Below are 19,281 nucleotides of genomic sequence, written 5' to 3' on the forward strand. Positions count from 1 at the left end.
GTAGTAGCAGTGTAAAAACAAAAGGGGGGGGGGTCAATGTAAATAGTCTGGGTGGCCATTTGATTAATTGTTCAGCAGTCTTATGGCTTGGGGTAGAATACCATATTAATATTACATATTATTTTTAAGACACATTGAATGGTTTTACAGTGTCATATGTCAAATTTGAACAGGACACATTGAATGGGTTGTCTGTCTCACCGTAGTTTTATGGGAAGTCCCCCCCACAACAAGTTCAGCTCCCACTTTTGGCTCCTTCCCACTCTTCTTAAGCTAGAAACACACCACAATAAATAAACAGTCAAAACAAACACACTACATGTGCACAAAAGAGGCACCCAGGTTCATATGCAAAATATAATTAGTCCTCTAAACATAAACATCATTAACATTATCCCTGCACACAAAATCATAAGACCCCCTCCAAACTGAGAAAGRGGTGCAAAGACTCACTGGCAGGCCGTCTGCCCTCTCCACAAACACAAAGAGTAGAGCCATAGAGGGAACCGCCTTGTTGTGGTAGGACTGCCTGGACTGGAACTGGAACACCTTAGGGACATTTACACAGGTCACTGGGTCTGCATGGCACTGTGTACAAGAATGCATTACTCTGATGGCAGTGTGTATAATGATTTTATTWATTTTTTATTTTATTTAACCAGGCAAGTCAGTTAAGAACAAATTCTTATTTACAATAACGGCCTACCCGGGCCAAACCCGGACAACGCTGGGCCAACTGCGCGCCACCCTATTGGACTCAAAAATCACCGCCGGTTGTGATACAGCCTGGATTTGAACCAGGGTCTGTAGTGACTCCTCTAGCACCGAGACGCAGTGCCTTAGACCGCTGCGCCACTCAGGAACCCCATGACACGTTACACTACTGTTTAATACTGCCTATTATAAAGCTTATGTTTTGCAAAAGAGATTCTCTGATCACAATACGATATCTCTATTAAAAGAGGAAGAAGGACTGACCTGGTCCAGTATGCCTGGTTCTGATACTGTAGGTACCCACTCCAGTACCAGGTGAACACGACCTGACTTCACATCATTCAGAGTGTACCACTGGAACAGAGAGATAACAACTCAGTGTAGTCTACCACTGAAACAGGGAAACTAATGAGCTTTTACATAGGATGGTAACATATGCAGTGATTTGTTTGTGTGAAGGAAAGTATGAAGTCATGTTAACTCTGATGCAGGCAGGCAGATCTCACCTGGTCAGTGTATTGAGAGGTGATGATATCCTTCAAACTAATCTTCAACCTGTATAGGTACATAGGAATATCAGGTTAGAGTGCAAACAACTGTACAAACGGAATATGGAGCAAAATCTAATCCGTGGGAGTAGTTACATGTCCCTGCCCAAGGGGGTGCCAAAGTCACCACACATAGAAATCTATCTAGCTCCCAGAGACTACGTTTGCATCCCAAATGACACCCTAAAGTAGTGCGCTATATAGAGAATATATTGCCATTTGGGTCACAAGCTGCATACCTGCCCATGAAGTCATCTTTCATGTCCATGTCCTTATCAAATATCTCTACATGGAGCTCCTGGCCAGGCAGCGTGGTCAGAACCACCTGGGAGACAACACAACACACAACAACAGCTTCAGTTAAAGCAATATTCKACATACTAAAACTGGAAACACACAGGGAAGCACTGAGATTTTGAGGTCACCTAATATTTTCCTCTAAATAATGGGTAAATACTCATTGGTAGACTGCTGTCCTGGTTGTTAACAGTGTTCATTTCGTCAACAATAACTATGACGAAAAATATTCGCCCCATGACCAATTTTTCCTATCGAAAGCTAWTGACGATAACGATGTGAGATGCCATGTAAAAAACAATAAATGTAAGAAATGAGTTTTCATTTTAGTTGACGAAAATGTGACGAGACGAGGATTTCACGTGAGACTAMTGGACATTCAATTTGACATGAAGCTCCTTTTCTTCTGATTTGTCCAATCATAAGCATGAATGCCTTTGCAGAATATTTAATGCAATCCTCTCATTGGCAGAATGAACGTATTTCAGTTGCGCGGTCTGGCTCTTCCACACAGCTCCCGGGATGTCACTTCAGTCACTCGTCAATCTTTTGAACTGGTGCGCATTCAGGACACTTTAGTTGTAACTAACCTAAACTAGAAACAATAATGTTTACTCTCTCTTACTGTCATGTGGGCTATTTCTGCTTTGATCACATCAGAAGCTCTATGTTATTCATCTGTGTTGTCGCTCTCRCGCTTCGCAAATGCGACCGCAGTAGTTTTTTCCCCCGATTGGAAATATGAATGCTATTTGCTGAATATTAGGAGTACAGTAGCCTAACATTTCTGGCATTGTTGGAAAGCTCCGATTCTCCACCTGTTAGGGGATTCATTGTTATTTAGCCCAAGGTTTATGATGGGGAGAAAAGAGATGTATGCCTAAATTGTTTACCTGTAGCCAAGGCTTTGTAGCCTATGGTAAATCATGGCTGGCAATGGTTACAATCTGCCACAATAGCAATGTGCCAGCTATACGAGGGGATAGTWGGTCTAGTTGGACAAGGCTATCTTAATGTGCACATGATGATATAGATTATTTCATGGGGGAAAAATGCAATAAAATTACTGYGATTAAAACTAGACTAAAATTGTCCAGAGTTTTATCCGACTGACAACAAAAACTAAGGATGAAAATACTCAAATGTGACTAAGTCTAAAAGGTAATTTAGTCATAAAGACTAACACTAAAACTACATCTAAAATAGTTTTCAAAATTATCACTGGTTGATAAGCACTCTTTCTATGGTTCTGTTTTCTGATGACCAGAGGCCTCCTTGAACTCATTATAACCCTACAGTGGTATGACTGTCCGTTTTAACCAAATACTTTATTTGTTTTGTTAAAATGTTACGACTTGAAAACGTACCTCATAAATCTCGTTCCAGGTGGGGTTGAGGTTCCTATTGATGACCCGACTTTCAAAGGTCTCACCCCCGATGTTGATCTTAACATAGGGGTCACTCTTGCCCTTTACCATGCCTCCCATCATGTTGTCCTTTGGGACCAAATTTTGGCCCTCTAGAAGGTGGATTCTAAGCACCCCCTAAAACAACAAAACACTGAAATTCATCATAGACTCAGACTCTTCAACATTGCAATCACACTTTAACTTGGTTTAATTGTAACTACCTTAGTTTCTAACAATAACATGTATGTCCATGTATATTACATGCTTTACCTCTGTGGCAAAGCTGGGGTCATGGGAGGTCTGTTGGGGGCGTATCTTTGAGAGACCAGCTGCTAGGCTAGCTGCCTCTGTAGAGGAAGTGGGAATGTTCTCCTCATCCAACCATAGCACCTGAGAGAGAAAGGGAGAGCGAGAAACAATGAGAGAGAGAGAAACAAAGAGAGAGAGAGAAACAATGAGAGAGAGAGAAACGAAGAGAGAGAGAGAAACAAAGAGAGAGAGAGAAACAATGAGAGAGAGAGAAACAAAGAGAGAGAGACAGATAACGAGAGAGAGAAACAAAGAGAGAGAGAGAAACATAAGAAACAAAGAGAGAGAGACAGATAACGAGAGAGATAAACAAAGAGAGAAACAGAGAGAGAGAGAAACAAAGAGAGAAACAAAGAGAGACAGAAAGAGAGAGAAATAAAGTGAGAGACAGATAGAGAGAAACAAAGAGAGAGAGAGAGAGAGAGAGAGAGATAAAGAGAGAGATAAACAAAGAGAGAGACAGAAAGAAAGAAAGAAAGAAAGAAAGAAAGAAAGAAAGAAAGAAAGAAAGAAAGAAAGAGAAGAATGCATTACACATAGGCCAAACTGAGCTTTAGAGATGTGCATCCATCTTACTGTAGGTTGGGATTGAGAGGAGGAACCTGTTTCTTACCCTGAGTACAGTGTTGATGTAGATGCGGCTGGCAGGGCCAGATTTGTCAAGCTGGAACCACTGGTCCAGAGACAGGTTGGGGCTGGACAGCAGACGGGACAGCGGGATGGACAGGCTACCTAGAGTCTGAATCCGGTCGTTGTCTTTCACCTGGAAGAGATGGGAGGATAGTGAGAATGTTCAATGAAGAATACACACATAGGAAAGAGTGTGGTCATTCAACAGATTGCTATGAGGAAACAGACAGAAATAATGCATTCAAATAATAACAAATTGGTGCAAAACATGTTATGGAGTTAGAATATCAAGGTACCTGAATGTCTATTGACTGCTTGCGTGGATCTGGGATGAAGAAGGTGAAGGCATCCTCCCACTCTGGGTTGATTGTCGTCCAACAGGTCTAAAAACAATGTGAAGGAATAGAGAGAATGCAAAATAGGAGTGGGTTTGACTTCAAAGCAAAGGGTTATGATAGTCTGTTACTATGGTAGCCCCGTTTGGTCCTTTGTTCCGCTATAGGAGCCGGATGGAATAAGTCTCGTAAGTCACTACTCTGGTAGTCTTACCCTGCTCTCTCGAGTGATGTCCTGCACAGACAACTGCACCATGGGACTGGGTTCTTTGTTGCCCTTCTTCATCTAAAACACACACACACAAACACACATCAACATATAAAACACACAAACAACGTTAACACTTTATTAATGTAGCACTACAGGGAGTTTAGTTTCGGCCCAGCACTAAAATAATTTAATTCTACTAATCAAGTTATTGATAATTAGATTTGATTAGTTGAAACAGATGTGTTTGTGCTGGGTTTGTAACAAAAGCCTGCACACTCTGTAGCTCTTCAGGACTAGGGTTGGTAACCACTGGCATAGATGTTGCATAGCAACCGCCGAAAAACAGTAGAAAGAGGAAACAGAGTTGAGTGCCAAGAGTTTCAGGAAGTCTAAACACAGCACCACTATGGGTGTGTTTCATTCCAGAAGGTTGTTCCCTCTCCTTGGCTCCCATTCACTTCCTTTTGCAGATCAGACAGGACTGGATAGGTGAAAACAACATGTCGTGAAAGCTAGCCTTTAAAGCCGATGTTGCAATTATCTCAGATCAGTGAATGGAAGTGAACAAGGGCCGAGGGTAGGGAACAACTCTGTGTAACAAGAACCCTAGTGACAGTTACAGCGCTACCCTCGCAGCCACAGACAGGATGCAGCTTAAGGGCTGAGAGAGGAGGAGGAGGAGGGGGGAGGTTGACAAGGTGTGACTCACAGGAAGGGCTTCAGCCTTGTCCAGATACACTGCCAAGATGGCTGCCGAGGGGGGATCAGAAGTCTTACTGGACGCTGTCAAGCTCTTGTTCCTCTGAAGAACCTGGGAGAGGAAGRGAGAGGGGGAGGAGTTGAGAGGAGGGGAGAGGCACTTAGCTCTAAGTACTTTTCATTCTGCACATTCCTTCACTACAGCTCACTGCCAGCGTACACAGTCACCACAGTGTATAATCAAACAAGACGGAATGGGCCTCATACTGCTGTAACATTAACTTTGGGAGGAATATTATGATAGGGAGGATACGGATGCAGACCTGCTCCAGTCGCTCCGTATTGGGCAGCAAGACCAACCACTCCAGTCTGAAATGGACCCGTCCTGACTTGGTTTCTTTCAGGGTGAACCACTGAGAAACAAAAATACAGATTGTGATGACAAAGTAGTGTCTAACCGTGTCAGACATTCAATACTCAAAATAACTCACTTCATCAACAACTGTGGACTTCTTCACGATACCCAAATCTATCTTGGTTCTGTAGGAAACGGCAGAGTGGGAGAGAGACAAAAAGAGAAATAAACAAAAACAGAGAAAACAAGACAATGGAGAAAAAGAAGGAAAAGAGATCCAGCAGTATTTAAGGAAGAGAAGAGAACACTGCATGTAAAACACTAGGACACGTTATACTCTTTCTACTCAGTTACAGGGCTAAGTGAGGTGAAAGGGAAGGGAAACAGTCAAAAGTGGCAGTGTGGCACACAGAAACCCATGGACAGGCAGATGTAGCTACCTCCCCAGGAAGTCATCCTGGTCTGGGTCTTTGTCATACACCTCCACCTCCAGCTCCTGACCTGGTACTTCATGGACTATGACCTGACATACACACATGAACATACAGTTGCATTCGGAAAGTATTCAGAACCCTTGACTTTTTCCACATTTTGTTACATTACAGTCTTATTTTAAAATGGATTAAATAGTTTTTTCCCCTCATCAATCTACACACAGTACCCCATAATGAGAAAGCAAAAACAGGTTTTTAGACATTTTTGCRTATCACATTTACATAAGTATTCAGACCCTTTACTCAGTATTTTGTTGAAGCACCTTTGGCAGCAATTACAGCCTCGAGTCTTCTTAGGTACGACGCTACAAGCTTGGCACACCTGTATTTGGGGAGTTTCTCCCATTCTCTGCAGATCCTCTCAAGCGTTGTCAGGTTAGATGGGGAGCTGCACAGCTATTTTCAGGTCTCTCCAGACAGGTTCGATCAGGTTCAAATCCGCGCTCTGGCTGGGCCCCTCAATGACATTCAGAGGCTTGTCCCGAAGCCACTCTTGTCTTTGCTGTCTGCTTAAAGTCATTGTCCTGTTGGAAGGTGAACCTTTGCCCCAGTCTGAGGTCCTGAGTGCTCCTGAGTGCTCTTTTCATCAAGGATCTCGCTGTACCTTGCTCCGTTCATCTTTCTCTCGATCCTGACTTGTCTCCCAGTCCCTGCCGCTGAAAAACATCCCCACAGCATGATGCTGCCACCACCATGCTTAACCGTAGGGATGGCGCAGGTTTCCTCCAGACATGATGCTTGGCATTCAGGCCAAAAGGTTCAATCTTGGTTTCATCAGACCAGAGAATCTTGTTTCTCATGGTCTGAGAGTCCTTTAGGTGCCTTTTGGCAAACTCCAAGCGGGCTGTCATGTGCCTTTTACTGAGTGGCTTCTGTCTGGCCACTTTACCATAAAGGCCTGATTGGTGGAGTGCTGCAGAGATGGTTGTCCTTCTGGAAGGTTCTCCAATCTCCACAGAGGAACTCTGGAGCTCTGTCAGAGTGACCATCGGGTTCTTGGTCACCTCCCTGACCAAGGTCCTTCTCCATCGATTGCTCAGTTTGGCTGGGGGGTAAACATCTAGGAAGAGGTGGTTCCAAACTTCTTCCATTTAAGAATTATGGAGGCCACTGTGTTCTTGGGGACCTTCAATGACCTTCAATGCTACACACAGTACCCCATACATTTTTTTTTGGCACCCTTCCCCAGTTATGTGCCTCGACACAATCCTGTCTCGGAGCTCTACGGACAATTCCTTTGACCTCATGGCTTGGTTTTTGCTCTGACATGCACTGTCAACTGTGGAACCTTATATAGACAGGTGTGTGCCTTTCCAAATAAAGTCAAATCAATTGAATTTACCACAGGTGAAGTTGTAGAAACATCTCAAGGATGATCAATGGAAACAAGATGCAACTGAGCTCAATTTCGAGTCTCATAGCAAAGGGTCTGAATACTTATGTAAATAAGCTATTTCAGTTTTTATATTTTTCAAACATTTCGAAAAACCTGTTTTCGCTTTGTCATTATGGGGGTTTGTGTGTAGGTTAATGAGGAAAATAAGTAATTCAATAAGGCTGTAACGTAACAAAATGTGGAAAAAGTCAAGTGGTCTGAATACTTCCGAATGCACTGTACACAACACCATGAGGACCAACAACACAGAGACAATGTGGCTCTTTACTCTATGATTACTCAGTTTGACTGTGTGTCATTGGCAGAGTGATTGTTTTGTAAAAAAACAAATTAACCTTAATAGACAGACATACATAGGGGAATCCCCACATTGCTACTGGACCAATGCATTCTCTACCAAGTAATGCATTCTCTCCCTAAACAAATAATTGGAAATTAAGACATGCCGTTTTGCAACAGGAAATGCAACACTAACATGTGGCAATGACATTCAATGAAATAGGAATGAGTGATTTTACGCAATCCTCTGGCTCCTGGCCCCCTCACCTCGTACATCTCTCCCCACTTGGGACAGACAGTGTTGTCCACAACGTGGGAGGTGAAGGTCTGAGGACCCACCCTACACAGGGCGTAAGGGTCAGACAGCCCTGCTATCACCCCCTTAATGTAGTTGTCCTTAGCTGGCAGGTCATCAGCCTCCAAGAGGTGGATACGCACCACACCCTGAGAGGGGGCGGGAGATAGAGAGAGCGGGGGAGAGGGAGAGAGAAATAGGGAGAGAGAAAAATAGAGGGATGAGAGGGCACAGATACAGAGTAGGAAGGAACAATGAATTATTTAATGGGGAGGGAGGGAGAGGAAGACAGTGAGAGGATTGATACTGGTATAAGCTCTACTGTGTGTAACGTCTGTATATCAGTTTGGCAGTCATAAGCTCAGACAAGACACATAGAGTCTGTGGTCTGAGTAAATAAATGTGTGTGTTTGTGGAGAGTGTTTGTGGAGAGTGTGGACTCACCCTAGGCAGAGGAGAGCGAAGCTGGGCAACGTGCAGGTCTGCTACCAGGGGAACAGTCAGACGGTTGGGCAGAACCAGGTGGGAAGCTATGGCATCCATTATCATGGTGTCAGACATAATGCTGAGAAACACAGGAGAGGGAGCACTCGACTTTATATATACAGTAGACACATGGAAGTGCACAAACATAGTATATCAAAATACAGCAATATCATAGCATAGCACTGATTGTATCAGTTGGGGCATACAGTAAAGTATAGYTAAGTGTTACATGAAGTGAATTATCATCACATGACATAGTGACTCCAATTACAGAACAATAACAACAGACAAAGTCAGACTCACTTCAGACCAGGGATGTCCAGTAAGTTGGTCAGTCCAGTCCAGTTGATGTCCAGTTTCTATAGGACAGGGGTGAGGAGATGAGGGAAAATATGAGGAATGTTGGGGTTTCAGACATCCAATACAAAGAGAAAGAGAGATACATAACACATGAAGGCATGTACAGTAGAACAACACACAAAACAATGAGGGTTCCGCAAAGGTTCTTTGGGAAGGGTTATGGTTCTATGTGGAACCATAATTACTCAAAGAACCATTTGAGCTCTTCAATGGTTCTTTTCAGATCAGAAAATKGTTATTTGCTCTTCTAGTGATGATTCAAATGTACGGGCGATGGCTCATTMGAATATTTTGGGGTGTGGTTTGCACACAGCTCTTTTTGTGCAACTGTGAGTGAGGGTGCCATTCCAGTTTATCTAATGTGTTGTGTTATGCCAACACACATTATATATATGACTATGGCCAGTGACAGTGTCTTGTGTCACTTGAGAATGGTTGACTAAATCAGTCAGTGATTCTCAATTCTTTCTCCAGGGACCACTAGCTGATCTAGAAATAGCTCATTTGATTCAACTTGCCAATTAACACAATTATAACGCCTATGAAATTGTAACAATATAATATGGCTGACCAGAATAATAAACCCTGTATAGTTCTTCAAAAGGATCTACAAAGGAGCCTCCCAAGTGGCGCAGCAGTCTAAGGCTCTGTGTCACAATGCTAGAGGTGTCACCACAGACCCGGGTTCAATCCCGGGCTGTATCGTGATCGGGAGTCCCATAAGGCGGTGCACAATTGGGGAGGGTTTGGCCGGGGGACTTTACTTGGCTCATTGTGCTCTAGCGACTCCTTGTTGCGCCTGCAGGCTGACCTCAGTCTTCAGTTGAAAGGTGGTGCGGCTGGCTTCCAGGTTAAGCGGGCGGGTGTAAAGAAACGCAGTTTGGCGGGTCATGTGTTGGAGGACGCATGACTCGACCTTCGCTGCCCGTTGGAGCAATGAGACAAKATCGAAATTGTGGAGAAAAAAATWACCATAAAAAAGGGTTCTTATATAGCCACAAAAAGGGTTGTAACCATAGTAACTTTTTTWGTGCTATATAGAACCTTATTTAATGGTTCTTTATAGAACCTTAGGAAAGGGTTCTTTATAGCACAATACAGGCTCCATTTCGAACATAATGAGCATGGTTCTTTATAGAACCTTCAAAAAAGGGTTCTATATAGCACCAAAAAGGGTTCCGCTATGGTTACAAGCCAAAGAACCTACCTGGTACTATTTGGAACCATTATTTTTTCGTGTGAAGTAACAGGGAGTGTGAGATGGTGGAGTGTTGGGAGTAAAGAGGATATGAAGGGAAAGATGGACAGACTGATGGTGTTAAGGAAAGAGGGGGATGGTTCCAGCTACCCACCGGCCTGCGGATAAAGAACATGGTGACTGCGCCCACGATGGGGACATCTCCAATCAGAGGCTCCAGAATCACCCGCATCATCCCATGCAGCTGGGAAGAGAGAGGAGGGAATACATTAATATAAAATCGCAAAACWGACATAAGATTTATAAAAACACTTATAGGGATTTATAAGTATAGACTGTGAATTATTTGTTTATACATACATACAATACCAGTCAAAATTYTGGATACAACTACTCATTCAATGGTTTTTCTTTATTTTTTTTACTATTTTCTACATTGTAGAATAATAGTGAAGACATCAAAACTATGAAATAACACATATGGAATCATGTAGTAACCAAAAAAGTGTTGAACAAATCAAAATATATTTTATATTTGAGATTCTTCAAAGTAACCACCCTTTGCCTTGATGACAGCTTTGCACACTCTTCGCATTCTCTCAACCAGCTTCATGAGGAAGTCACAGTTGTGCCTTGTTAAAAGTTAATTTGTGTAATTTCTTTCCTTCATTATGCGTTTAGCCAATCAGTTGTGTTGTGACATGGTAGGGGTGGTAAGAACAGCTCAAATAAGCAAAGAGAAATGACAGTCCATCATTACTTTAAGAGATGAAGTTCAGTCAATGGAGAACATTTCAAGAACTTTGAAAGTTTCTTCAAGTGCAGTTGCAAAAACCATCAAGTGCTATGATGAAACTGGCTCTCAAGAGGACCGCCAMATGAAAKGAAGACCCAGAGTTACCTCTAATGCAGAGGATAAGTTCATTAGAGTTTCCAGTCTCAGAAATTGCAGCCCAAATAAATGCTAGTAACAGACACATCTCAACATCAACTGTTCAGAGGAGACTGCGTGAATAAAGCTTTCATGGTTGAATTGCTGCAAAGAAACCACTACTAAAGKACACCAATAAGAAGAGACCGGCTTGGGCTAAGAAACACAAGCAATGGACATTAGACCGGTGGAGATTTTTGGTTMAAATCGCCGTGTCTTTGTGAGAGTACGTGAACAGATGATCTCCGCATGTGTGGTTCCCACCGTGAAGCATAGAGGGGGAGGTGTGATGGTGTGCTTTGCTGGTGACACTGTCAGTGATTTATTTAGAATTCAAGGCACACTTAACCAGCGTGGCTACCACAGCATTCTGCAGCGATACACAATCCCATCTGGTTTGCGCTTAGTGGGACTACCATTTATTTTTCAACACACCTCCAGGCTGTGTAAGGGCTATTTGACCAAGAAGGGGAGCRATGGAGTGCTGCATCAGATGACCTGGGCTCCACAATCAACCGACCTCCCGATGGTTTGGAATGAGTTGGACCGCAGAGTGAAAGAAAAGCAGCCAACAAGTGCTCAGCATATCTGGGAACTCCTTCAAAARTTGGAAAAACATTCCAGGTGAAGCTGGGAGAATGCCAAGAGTGTGCAAAGCTGTCATCAAGGCAAAGGGTGGCTACTTTGAAGAATCTCAAATCTCAAATATATTTTGATTTGTTTAACTTTTTTTTTCTTACTACTTGATTCCTTATGTGTTATTTCATAGCTTTGATGTCTTCACTATTATTCAACAATGTAGATGATAGTAAAAATAAAGAAAAACCCTCAAATGAGTATGTGTGTCCAAACGTTTGACTGGTACTGTACATTAAAAATAAAGACGTCATTTCTTAGTTATGTTTTAACATTATATTATTGTGTTACCAATATCTCTTCCTGCCTCTCCCTTTCTCTTTGTCAGGTCAATACCTTATTTTCTCCCTATTTTCCATAATATCCCACAGCCTTATTACAGACTAGAGAGAAAATAAAACATACCTGTATTCCCTTGACTCCTGCTTTGCAGAAATACCTCTTAACCTCCACATTGATCTCAACATTTCCAACATAGCTGCAAGGTAAAAGAGAAGGATACTGTAGCACATTGYAATAATTGGTCCTTGTATAATGGTTTTGAACTTCCGATTTTGGAAGAGAGAGTGAATGGTGCCTCTGAGGCCTGGAGGAAAGTTAAACATTGAAGGGTTGAAGGTCACCTGATGTACACATCCAGCAGGACTTGTCCCCTCTCATTCTCTGTGTGTGCTTTTACACCCACCACCTTCATGGCCTACAACACACATACAGCATAGTCAACAAAGAACATACACACACCAAGAGAACACAATTATGTAAGACTATGAAAGACCATAGACCAATATTGTCCATCTCAGTGAGAGTGAAAGAAAATCTTGTGTCATGTATAGTATGATGAGACCTGTAGCAGTGTGTGTGTGTGTGTGTATGGGGGATGTTATCTTAGAAGTTACCTTGTCCCCAAAGTCCACCTTAGTGAAGGTGAGGGTCTGGAGGTGAGTGCTGGAGGCACGGATGGATGGAGCGATGGTCTCCACTAGCAGCTTTTCCAGATATTGACCCACAAACGGCCACACCTGCTGCAGGATCTGAGTTGGGGGGACAGGGAGAGGAGCAGKGATGATGGCTATAATTAGTGTAATGCACACCAGGTAATTGCTTTTCAGCAATACTAAWTCAGGTTATTGCAACATTTTCTCTGAGGGAAACACAGATAAGACTTGTTCTACCCCTTGCTACTTCAGGAGTTAATGTGGAAGCRCAAGCACACCACTCTCTAACGGCAATAGGCCTACTACTTTAAAATGTCTCAGCTTCAAATACCCAGGCATGATTATCTTATGGTGGTCGTACTCAATGTGTCAATAAGAACTAGGGCAACATGCATGTGACAGATTAGACTTCAGCTGTGCACACATCTGTCTTTTCCATGATAGACATAGTTTCACATATTCAGGATTCTGGGCCCACCCGTTACCTGTAGATCTGTTTATGTCCAACCTTCACTGTTTAGATAATATGGTTCCTATTGGGCAAGGTTAGTGTTAGGACGTAGACAAACACTATCCACGAAACMCWTCCACACTCCATTCCCCCAGGGGGCAGCAGCAACCTTGTCCAGGTGCTGAGCCTGGTTGATAAGCACACCAGGTGCTGCCAATTAAGGCGATCGTCGGTCGGTGTCCCAGTTTTGTAAGCTGTGAGGCTGCTGGTAAAATTGACTCAATAGTTTTYCCCCCTCATCAATATACACACAATACCCCATAATGTCAAAGCAAAAACWGATTTTTAGACATTTTTGCAAATGTATTAAAAATAAAATTACAGAAATATCACATTTACATAAGTGTTCTGACCCTTTACTCAGTACTTTGTTGAAGCACCTTTGGCAGCTATTACAGCCTCAAGTCTTTTTGGGTATATATATWTWTTTATTTTATTTAACTAGGCAAGTCAGTTAAGAACAAATTCTTATTTACAATGACGGCCTAGGAACAGTGGGTTAACTGCCTTGTTCAGGGCCAGAACGACAAACTTCTACCKTGTCAGCTCAGGGATTYGATCTAGCGACCTTTCAGTTACTGGCCCAATGCTCTAACCACTAGGCTACCTGCAGCCGCAAATAATGCTATAAGCTTGGCACACCTGTATTTGGGGAGTTTCTCCCATTCTTCTCTGCTGATCCTCTCAAGCTGGATGGGGAGGTTGGATGGGGAGCGTTGCTGCACAGCTATTTTCAGGTCTCTCCAGAGATGTTAGATCGGGTTCAAGTCTGGGCTCTGGCTTTGCCACTCAAKGCCATTCAGAAACTTCTGCATTGTCGGGTTCAAGTCCGGGCTCTGGCTTGGCCACTCAAGGACATTCAGAMACTCCTGCATTGTCTTGGCTGTGTGTTTAGGGTCATTGTCCTGTTGGAAGGTGAACCTTCACCCCAGTCTGAGGTCCTGAGCAGGTTTTCATCAAGGATCTCTCTGTACTTTGCTCCATTCATCTTTCCCTCGATCCTGACTAGTCTCCCAGTCCCTGCCACTGAAAAAMATACCCTCAGCATGACGCTGCCAAAATCATGCTTCACCATAGGGATGGTGCCAGGTTTCCTCCAGACATGACACTTGGCATTAAGGCCAAAGAGTTCAATCTTGGTTTCATCAGACCAGAGAATCATATTTCTTGTGGTCTGAGTCCTTTAGGTGCCTTTTGGCAAACTCCAAGCGGGCTTTCATGTGCCTTTTACTGAGGAGTGGCTTCTGTCTGGCCACTTTACCATAAAGGCCTGATTTGGGAGAGTGCTGCAGAGATGGTTGTCCTTCTGGAAGGTTCTCCAATCTCCACAGAGGAACTCTGGAGCTCTGTCAGAGTGACCATCGGGTTCTTGGTTACCTCCAAGACCAAGGCCCTTCACCCCCAATTGCTCAGTTTGGCCGCGCGCCCAGCTCTAGGAAGAGTCTTGGTGGTTCCAAACTTCCATTTAAGAATGATGGAGGCCACTGTGTTCTTGGGGAGAATGCTGCAGATTTTTTTTTTGGTACCCTTCCCCAGATCTTTGCCTCAACACAATTATRTATCAGASCTCTACAGACAATTCCTTCAACCTCATGGCTTGGTTTTTGCTCTGACATGCACAGTCAACTGTGGGACCATAAATAGACAGGTGGGCCTTTCCAAATCATGTCCAATAAATTGAATTTASCACAGGTGGACATCTCAAGAATGATCAATGGAAACAGGATGTGCATCCTAAACTCAATGTCAAGTCTCATAGCAAAGGGTCTGAATACTTATGTAAATAAGGTATCTGTTTTTTATTTGTAATACATTTGCAAAAATGTATAAAAACCTGTTTTTGCTTTGTCATTATGGGGTATTGTGTGTAGATTAAGGAAAAATCATAATTTAATMAATTTTWGAATAATGCTGTAATGTAACAAAATGAGGAAAAAGYGAAAGGGTCTGAATACTTTCCRAATGCACAGTATACTGTAGATGCGTGCTATAGAAAGAAATTACATCTGGGTTCAGTCTGCAACATGAACAGCAAGGGTTTCTGGGCAATGRCACCTAGAGTCTGCTGATGCCCCTGTAGGGAAATCCAACTCAAATATCTGCTTTGTCTAAGAGATAGCTGTGCTCGGACCTCGTGTTCCCATTGTAGCGAAAATCATAATTTCAGTCTTGGCTGAGGCCTATTMTTAGAACACAGGCCCAGCCTGGTTTTGCAGGCTGGGCCACTACAATGGGTAGGCAGTCATTGTAACTGACTTGCCCAGTTAAAAAAAGGTTCAATTTAAAAATAATAAAAATAATTTGCAGGGCTGGAAGAGACAGAGTGAAAGAGAGGTTGTGGGAGAAGGGACAATTGTTGCCATTTGATTGGATTTTAGGGGTTTAGCTGGCCCCTCCCTCTTCCTGTGAGTCAGGCAGCACTAATATGGAAAGGTTGACAGAGTGGCCTGGCAATGGGCCTGCTCTGCTCTCTACTGTAGGAGGGGAGAAAGCTGCCTACAGCCCAGACACAGTGGCGAKGCTACTGGRGTGGGCGTCCCTGCTGTAACATGGCAGYGTACCGGCAGCAGCACTAATCACTCAGCTACCATGCCCCACCACCCATCTATCAACATAGCAGCTGGCTCACAGAGACAGCGATAGGCATGTGTGTTTGCTGTGTGTTTAATGGGAGAATGATGAATAGGGTTTCTCTTTGCACTCTCTAAAGGGCAGGCATTTGTAAGCGGAGAGGTTACCAGATGAAAACTGATGTAGAGAGGTAATGTCGCAGTACCTTATTGAGCCATTCCACCTTTTCCACATCTGGGAAGTTGACCTGTGAGGAATTATAAATAAATACATCAGTGACAGATTTAGGAGGAATACAGGAGTTGTCTTATCATGTACATAATGAGTTGTATAGCTAGGGTTATCAGACTAGCTTTTCCCAGTGCTTTTGTCTGTGTTGTTAGTGAATGCCACAACGGAAACTTTCTACATCCGTGGGACAGGAAGTGGGTGAGAACGACATAAGTGCACCATCATCTCAATGCCTTCTTTTGGCACTAAACAGAACTCCCTTATAGTCAGTGCTTGACTTGGGCAGGAGCTCACCGGAGCTGAGTACCGGCACCTCAAATGTTCTACCGCTTGAGCTCCTGTTCCTCTTATAGAATATTAGCTCAAAGTATTGTGGAGCTCCTGCACCTAAATATAAACAGTACTGGCACCCAAAATGAGTACCGGAACCTATTTCAGTCAAGTACTGATTATAGTTTAAACAAACACCATTCTTCACCCCAAACAGATTTGACACCCCAAACAGATTCTTCACCCCAAACAGATTCGTCACCCCAAACAGATTCGTCACCCCAAACAGAATCTTCACCCCAAACAGATTCTTCACCCCAAACAGATTCTTCACCCCAAACGCGAAAGAATTCTTCACCCCAAACAGATTGGTCACCCCAAACAGATTACATTCACCCCAAACAGATTCTTCACCCAACAATTATTCACCCAAACAAGATTCGTCACCCCAAACAGATTTATTTCACCGCCAAAACAGATTTTCACCCAAACAGAATTATTCACCCAAACAGATTCGTCACCCCAAACAGACTTCTTCACCCCAAACAGACTAAGTGTAAGGTTATGTTGTGACCAGTAGCTTGTTTATTCCCCTTATCTGTTATTCTGAAATAGACTCATTCTCTGACTCACTCCCTCTTTTTTTCCCCTCTTAGTCCCGTGGGAAGACATATTGAGAATTGCCTAATATAGAAGAAGCTGAGGAGGCGGAGGAATCATACATAGGGAGCAAGAGAGATCGAGAATTAAACTGTAGAGAGAATGGAGAGAAACACTGTAGAGAAAAAGAGAGCGCATCAAAAGACCACGCCTCAATCAGTACATCTCAAATGGTCTTCAACATCTATACCTAGGCATCAATGGTCTGAGTGCTTCAAATTATTACCTTACGGGAAGAAAAATCAATTCTGTCTCAGCTCAGCTGCATGGGGATGATGACATAGGGCCTGCATACAGTATACCAGCTATACAAATATTGGAGGCAGTTAGAGCCAGGGATTTTAGCATGTAGATGTAATAACTGTATAATAACATTGTTGTCCCTAGTTCAAATGATGTTAATGTTTCCTAGTGCACAGTAATCATTTCGATCAAATTAGCTATGGTTTAGGATACATTTGCGAGGATATATTTGGTCCTTTGATATGTTCTGTGTGTGGAACAGACTGGCTCGCTAGGACCATAGACCTAGATAGGTGGAGGAGGTCGACTTGTGACATCTGATGGGGGGGAAGGGGACCACAAACATAGATAATGGAGCACCTTATCAGTGACCAATGGTTATCAAAGTTATCTTACCCAAGCAGGGAGATCCTTTTTACTTTTGAACATTTTCATGTCTGTATATTGTTGTTCGTTGTCATTGTGATGAATGGCGGACCGCAGACGAGCTTCTTTTGCCTCACGTGAGTGCTTCCATCCCGTGTAGACCATGAGCCCGAACACCAACAGACTGGTGCTAACCCGGTAGTACCCTGCAAGATAAACGGGCAGCAAGGCACCTAGGCACTTGCCGAATGTCCAAAGAACCGATACAGCGTCAACACCTTGTGGTTTGGGGGTTTCAAGTTCTAAACTATTCGGTGTATTCTTTTCGGAATGGGCCGACCCAGATGCGTCCTTGGTGGATTCTCCYTGCCCCGAGTCCAGATTTTGCATCGTGGCGTTTTCTGACAGAAAATGTAAGCTAGCGCAAGTTCTTCAAAGCCTACTTTTCAACAGACTGCTATCTAATGTAGGCTACAACTCAGTACTGACGAATAGGCTAGGTATCTAGTCGATTTTAAAACTGCATCTCTATATCTTCATAATCCAGCCAGTCTTCTTAGCGGGTAGTGTACGGGTACTGCCAAATKTAGACAATGCGTGGCATTAAACGTTGAGTACACAACTTAATAAGCCATTAACTAAAAAATTACAATAACACATTTCAATACGTAGCTAGCTACTCCTCCATGTGTTGTCTTTCAAGGAGGAAAAAMATATGAACACACTAGACTAGGCCAGGGCTGTGTTCTAGAATCTAGCCAGTGCCGTTAGCAGAACCAAAATACGCCCAGCCCATAAAATGAAAAGGATTACTGCTATCTGGGATTCTTGGGACGTCCCTTCCCTTAACCATGAAACCATTACCAGTTAAAATGTATATTTCAATGTGGTGACGTCAGAGTTCGACGTCTTAAGGATCCCAGATAGCAAGGACCGAATAGAAAAGCAGCAGTCGAATTATTTGACTCATTCCTGACTTCGCATGCTTGACTTGTCATGGGTCGATAGTTGGCAACTAAAGGTTAGGGTTGCGGAAAAACTGAAGCGAACTGTCACTGCGTGCTGAAGTGCCGCGAAAGCAGTATTACATTGATCGAATCTGTAAAAATGTCTATGAAAAATCCTCCCACCCCGGGCATCTATTTCGGTTTGAGWGACAGAAAGGCACAGCTGCGGGGGAAATTTACACATTGGACCCCCCCAAAAAAACATACAGTAGGCCTAGGCCTATTCATTATGTTTTTCAGAGTTGTACCCAAAATTACCCATAATCAATACAGAAAAGCAATTCAGAGACTATAACCCATGCACTTCTGTTTATTTTACACTTGCAGAGCTCCTATTCTTTCCCAATCCCCCAGTGGCGATTTTAGTACATCTTGGTGGGGCAAACATCTGCATTTTGGAGCTGCCTTTGTCAAGAAAGCAAAMAAGAGATCATGTTTGTATGCAGCTTTATTTTTTCATATATATTTTTTTACATTGTTTGCAAACTGCTCCACCTGCCCTGAATGACAGGTCGCCAATGCAATCCCCCCTAAAGCCTGTACCAGGGTCATGGCTAGATGGTACAGCTTTTGTCAAATTGATGTCAAACTATTTATTTATTGCATTTTTAGCTAACCATAAYYCTTTTCCTAACTTTTACAGGCTTTTGTTTTTCCGTTTATATTTCGAGGTTGGACGTTAGCACACTGGGCGCACCGATGGCTGTCACCTCTTTAGTCTGCCCCAGTTGGCTTGAGAGATGTGGAGGGTTAACACCTTTGGTTGGCTTTCCCTATTTGATTTCTAAAAAACGATCATTTATCTGATTTCCCTCATTTTTATGTTTTGCTTCCTGTCTTTAAGTTTGGTGTGGGTTTTTATTTTGTTTGGCTCTTCTTGGGCAAATTTAGTGGGTGCTCACGGT

The 19,281-nt window shown here is 43.1% G+C and overlaps 1 protein-coding gene across 1 annotated transcript in view; it reads right to left on the minus strand.

Moving 5' to 3' along the window:
• The window catches only part of esyt1b (extended synaptotagmin-like protein 1b), a 45,582-nt gene extending 27,352 nt beyond the window's left edge, over window positions 1-18,230 (minus strand). The window contains exons 1-23 of the mRNA XM_070444406.1: window positions 17,400-18,230; window positions 15,805-15,846; window positions 12,479-12,613; window positions 12,206-12,279; window positions 11,988-12,060; window positions 10,170-10,259; window positions 8,761-8,816; window positions 8,416-8,536; window positions 7,944-8,120; window positions 5,948-6,030; window positions 5,644-5,692; window positions 5,476-5,565; window positions 5,163-5,264; window positions 4,457-4,528; window positions 4,204-4,290; window positions 3,891-4,040; window positions 3,239-3,358; window positions 2,927-3,103; window positions 1,502-1,587; window positions 1,221-1,269; window positions 979-1,068; window positions 454-549; window positions 202-273 (exon numbers count right to left, since the gene is read on the minus strand). Coding sequence (XP_070300507.1) covers window positions 202-273; window positions 454-549; window positions 979-1,068; window positions 1,221-1,269; window positions 1,502-1,587; window positions 2,927-3,103; window positions 3,239-3,358; window positions 3,891-4,040; window positions 4,204-4,290; window positions 4,457-4,528; window positions 5,163-5,264; window positions 5,476-5,565; window positions 5,644-5,692; window positions 5,948-6,030; window positions 7,944-8,120; window positions 8,416-8,536; window positions 8,761-8,816; window positions 10,170-10,259; window positions 11,988-12,060; window positions 12,206-12,279; window positions 12,479-12,613; window positions 15,805-15,846; window positions 17,400-17,759 — 2,451 coding nt within the window. The 5' untranslated portion in view covers window positions 17,760-18,230. The remainder of the gene's footprint in view (window positions 1-201; window positions 274-453; window positions 550-978; window positions 1,069-1,220; window positions 1,270-1,501; window positions 1,588-2,926; window positions 3,104-3,238; window positions 3,359-3,890; window positions 4,041-4,203; window positions 4,291-4,456; window positions 4,529-5,162; window positions 5,265-5,475; window positions 5,566-5,643; window positions 5,693-5,947; window positions 6,031-7,943; window positions 8,121-8,415; window positions 8,537-8,760; window positions 8,817-10,169; window positions 10,260-11,987; window positions 12,061-12,205; window positions 12,280-12,478; window positions 12,614-15,804; window positions 15,847-17,399) is intronic.
• Window positions 18,231-19,281: the final 1,051 nt, after the last annotated feature.

This window comes from Salvelinus sp. IW2-2015, linkage group LG1, assembly GCF_002910315.2.
Source record: "Salvelinus sp. IW2-2015 linkage group LG1, ASM291031v2, whole genome shotgun sequence".
Taxonomy (NCBI): domain Eukaryota; kingdom Metazoa; phylum Chordata; class Actinopteri; order Salmoniformes; family Salmonidae; genus Salvelinus; species Salvelinus sp. IW2-2015.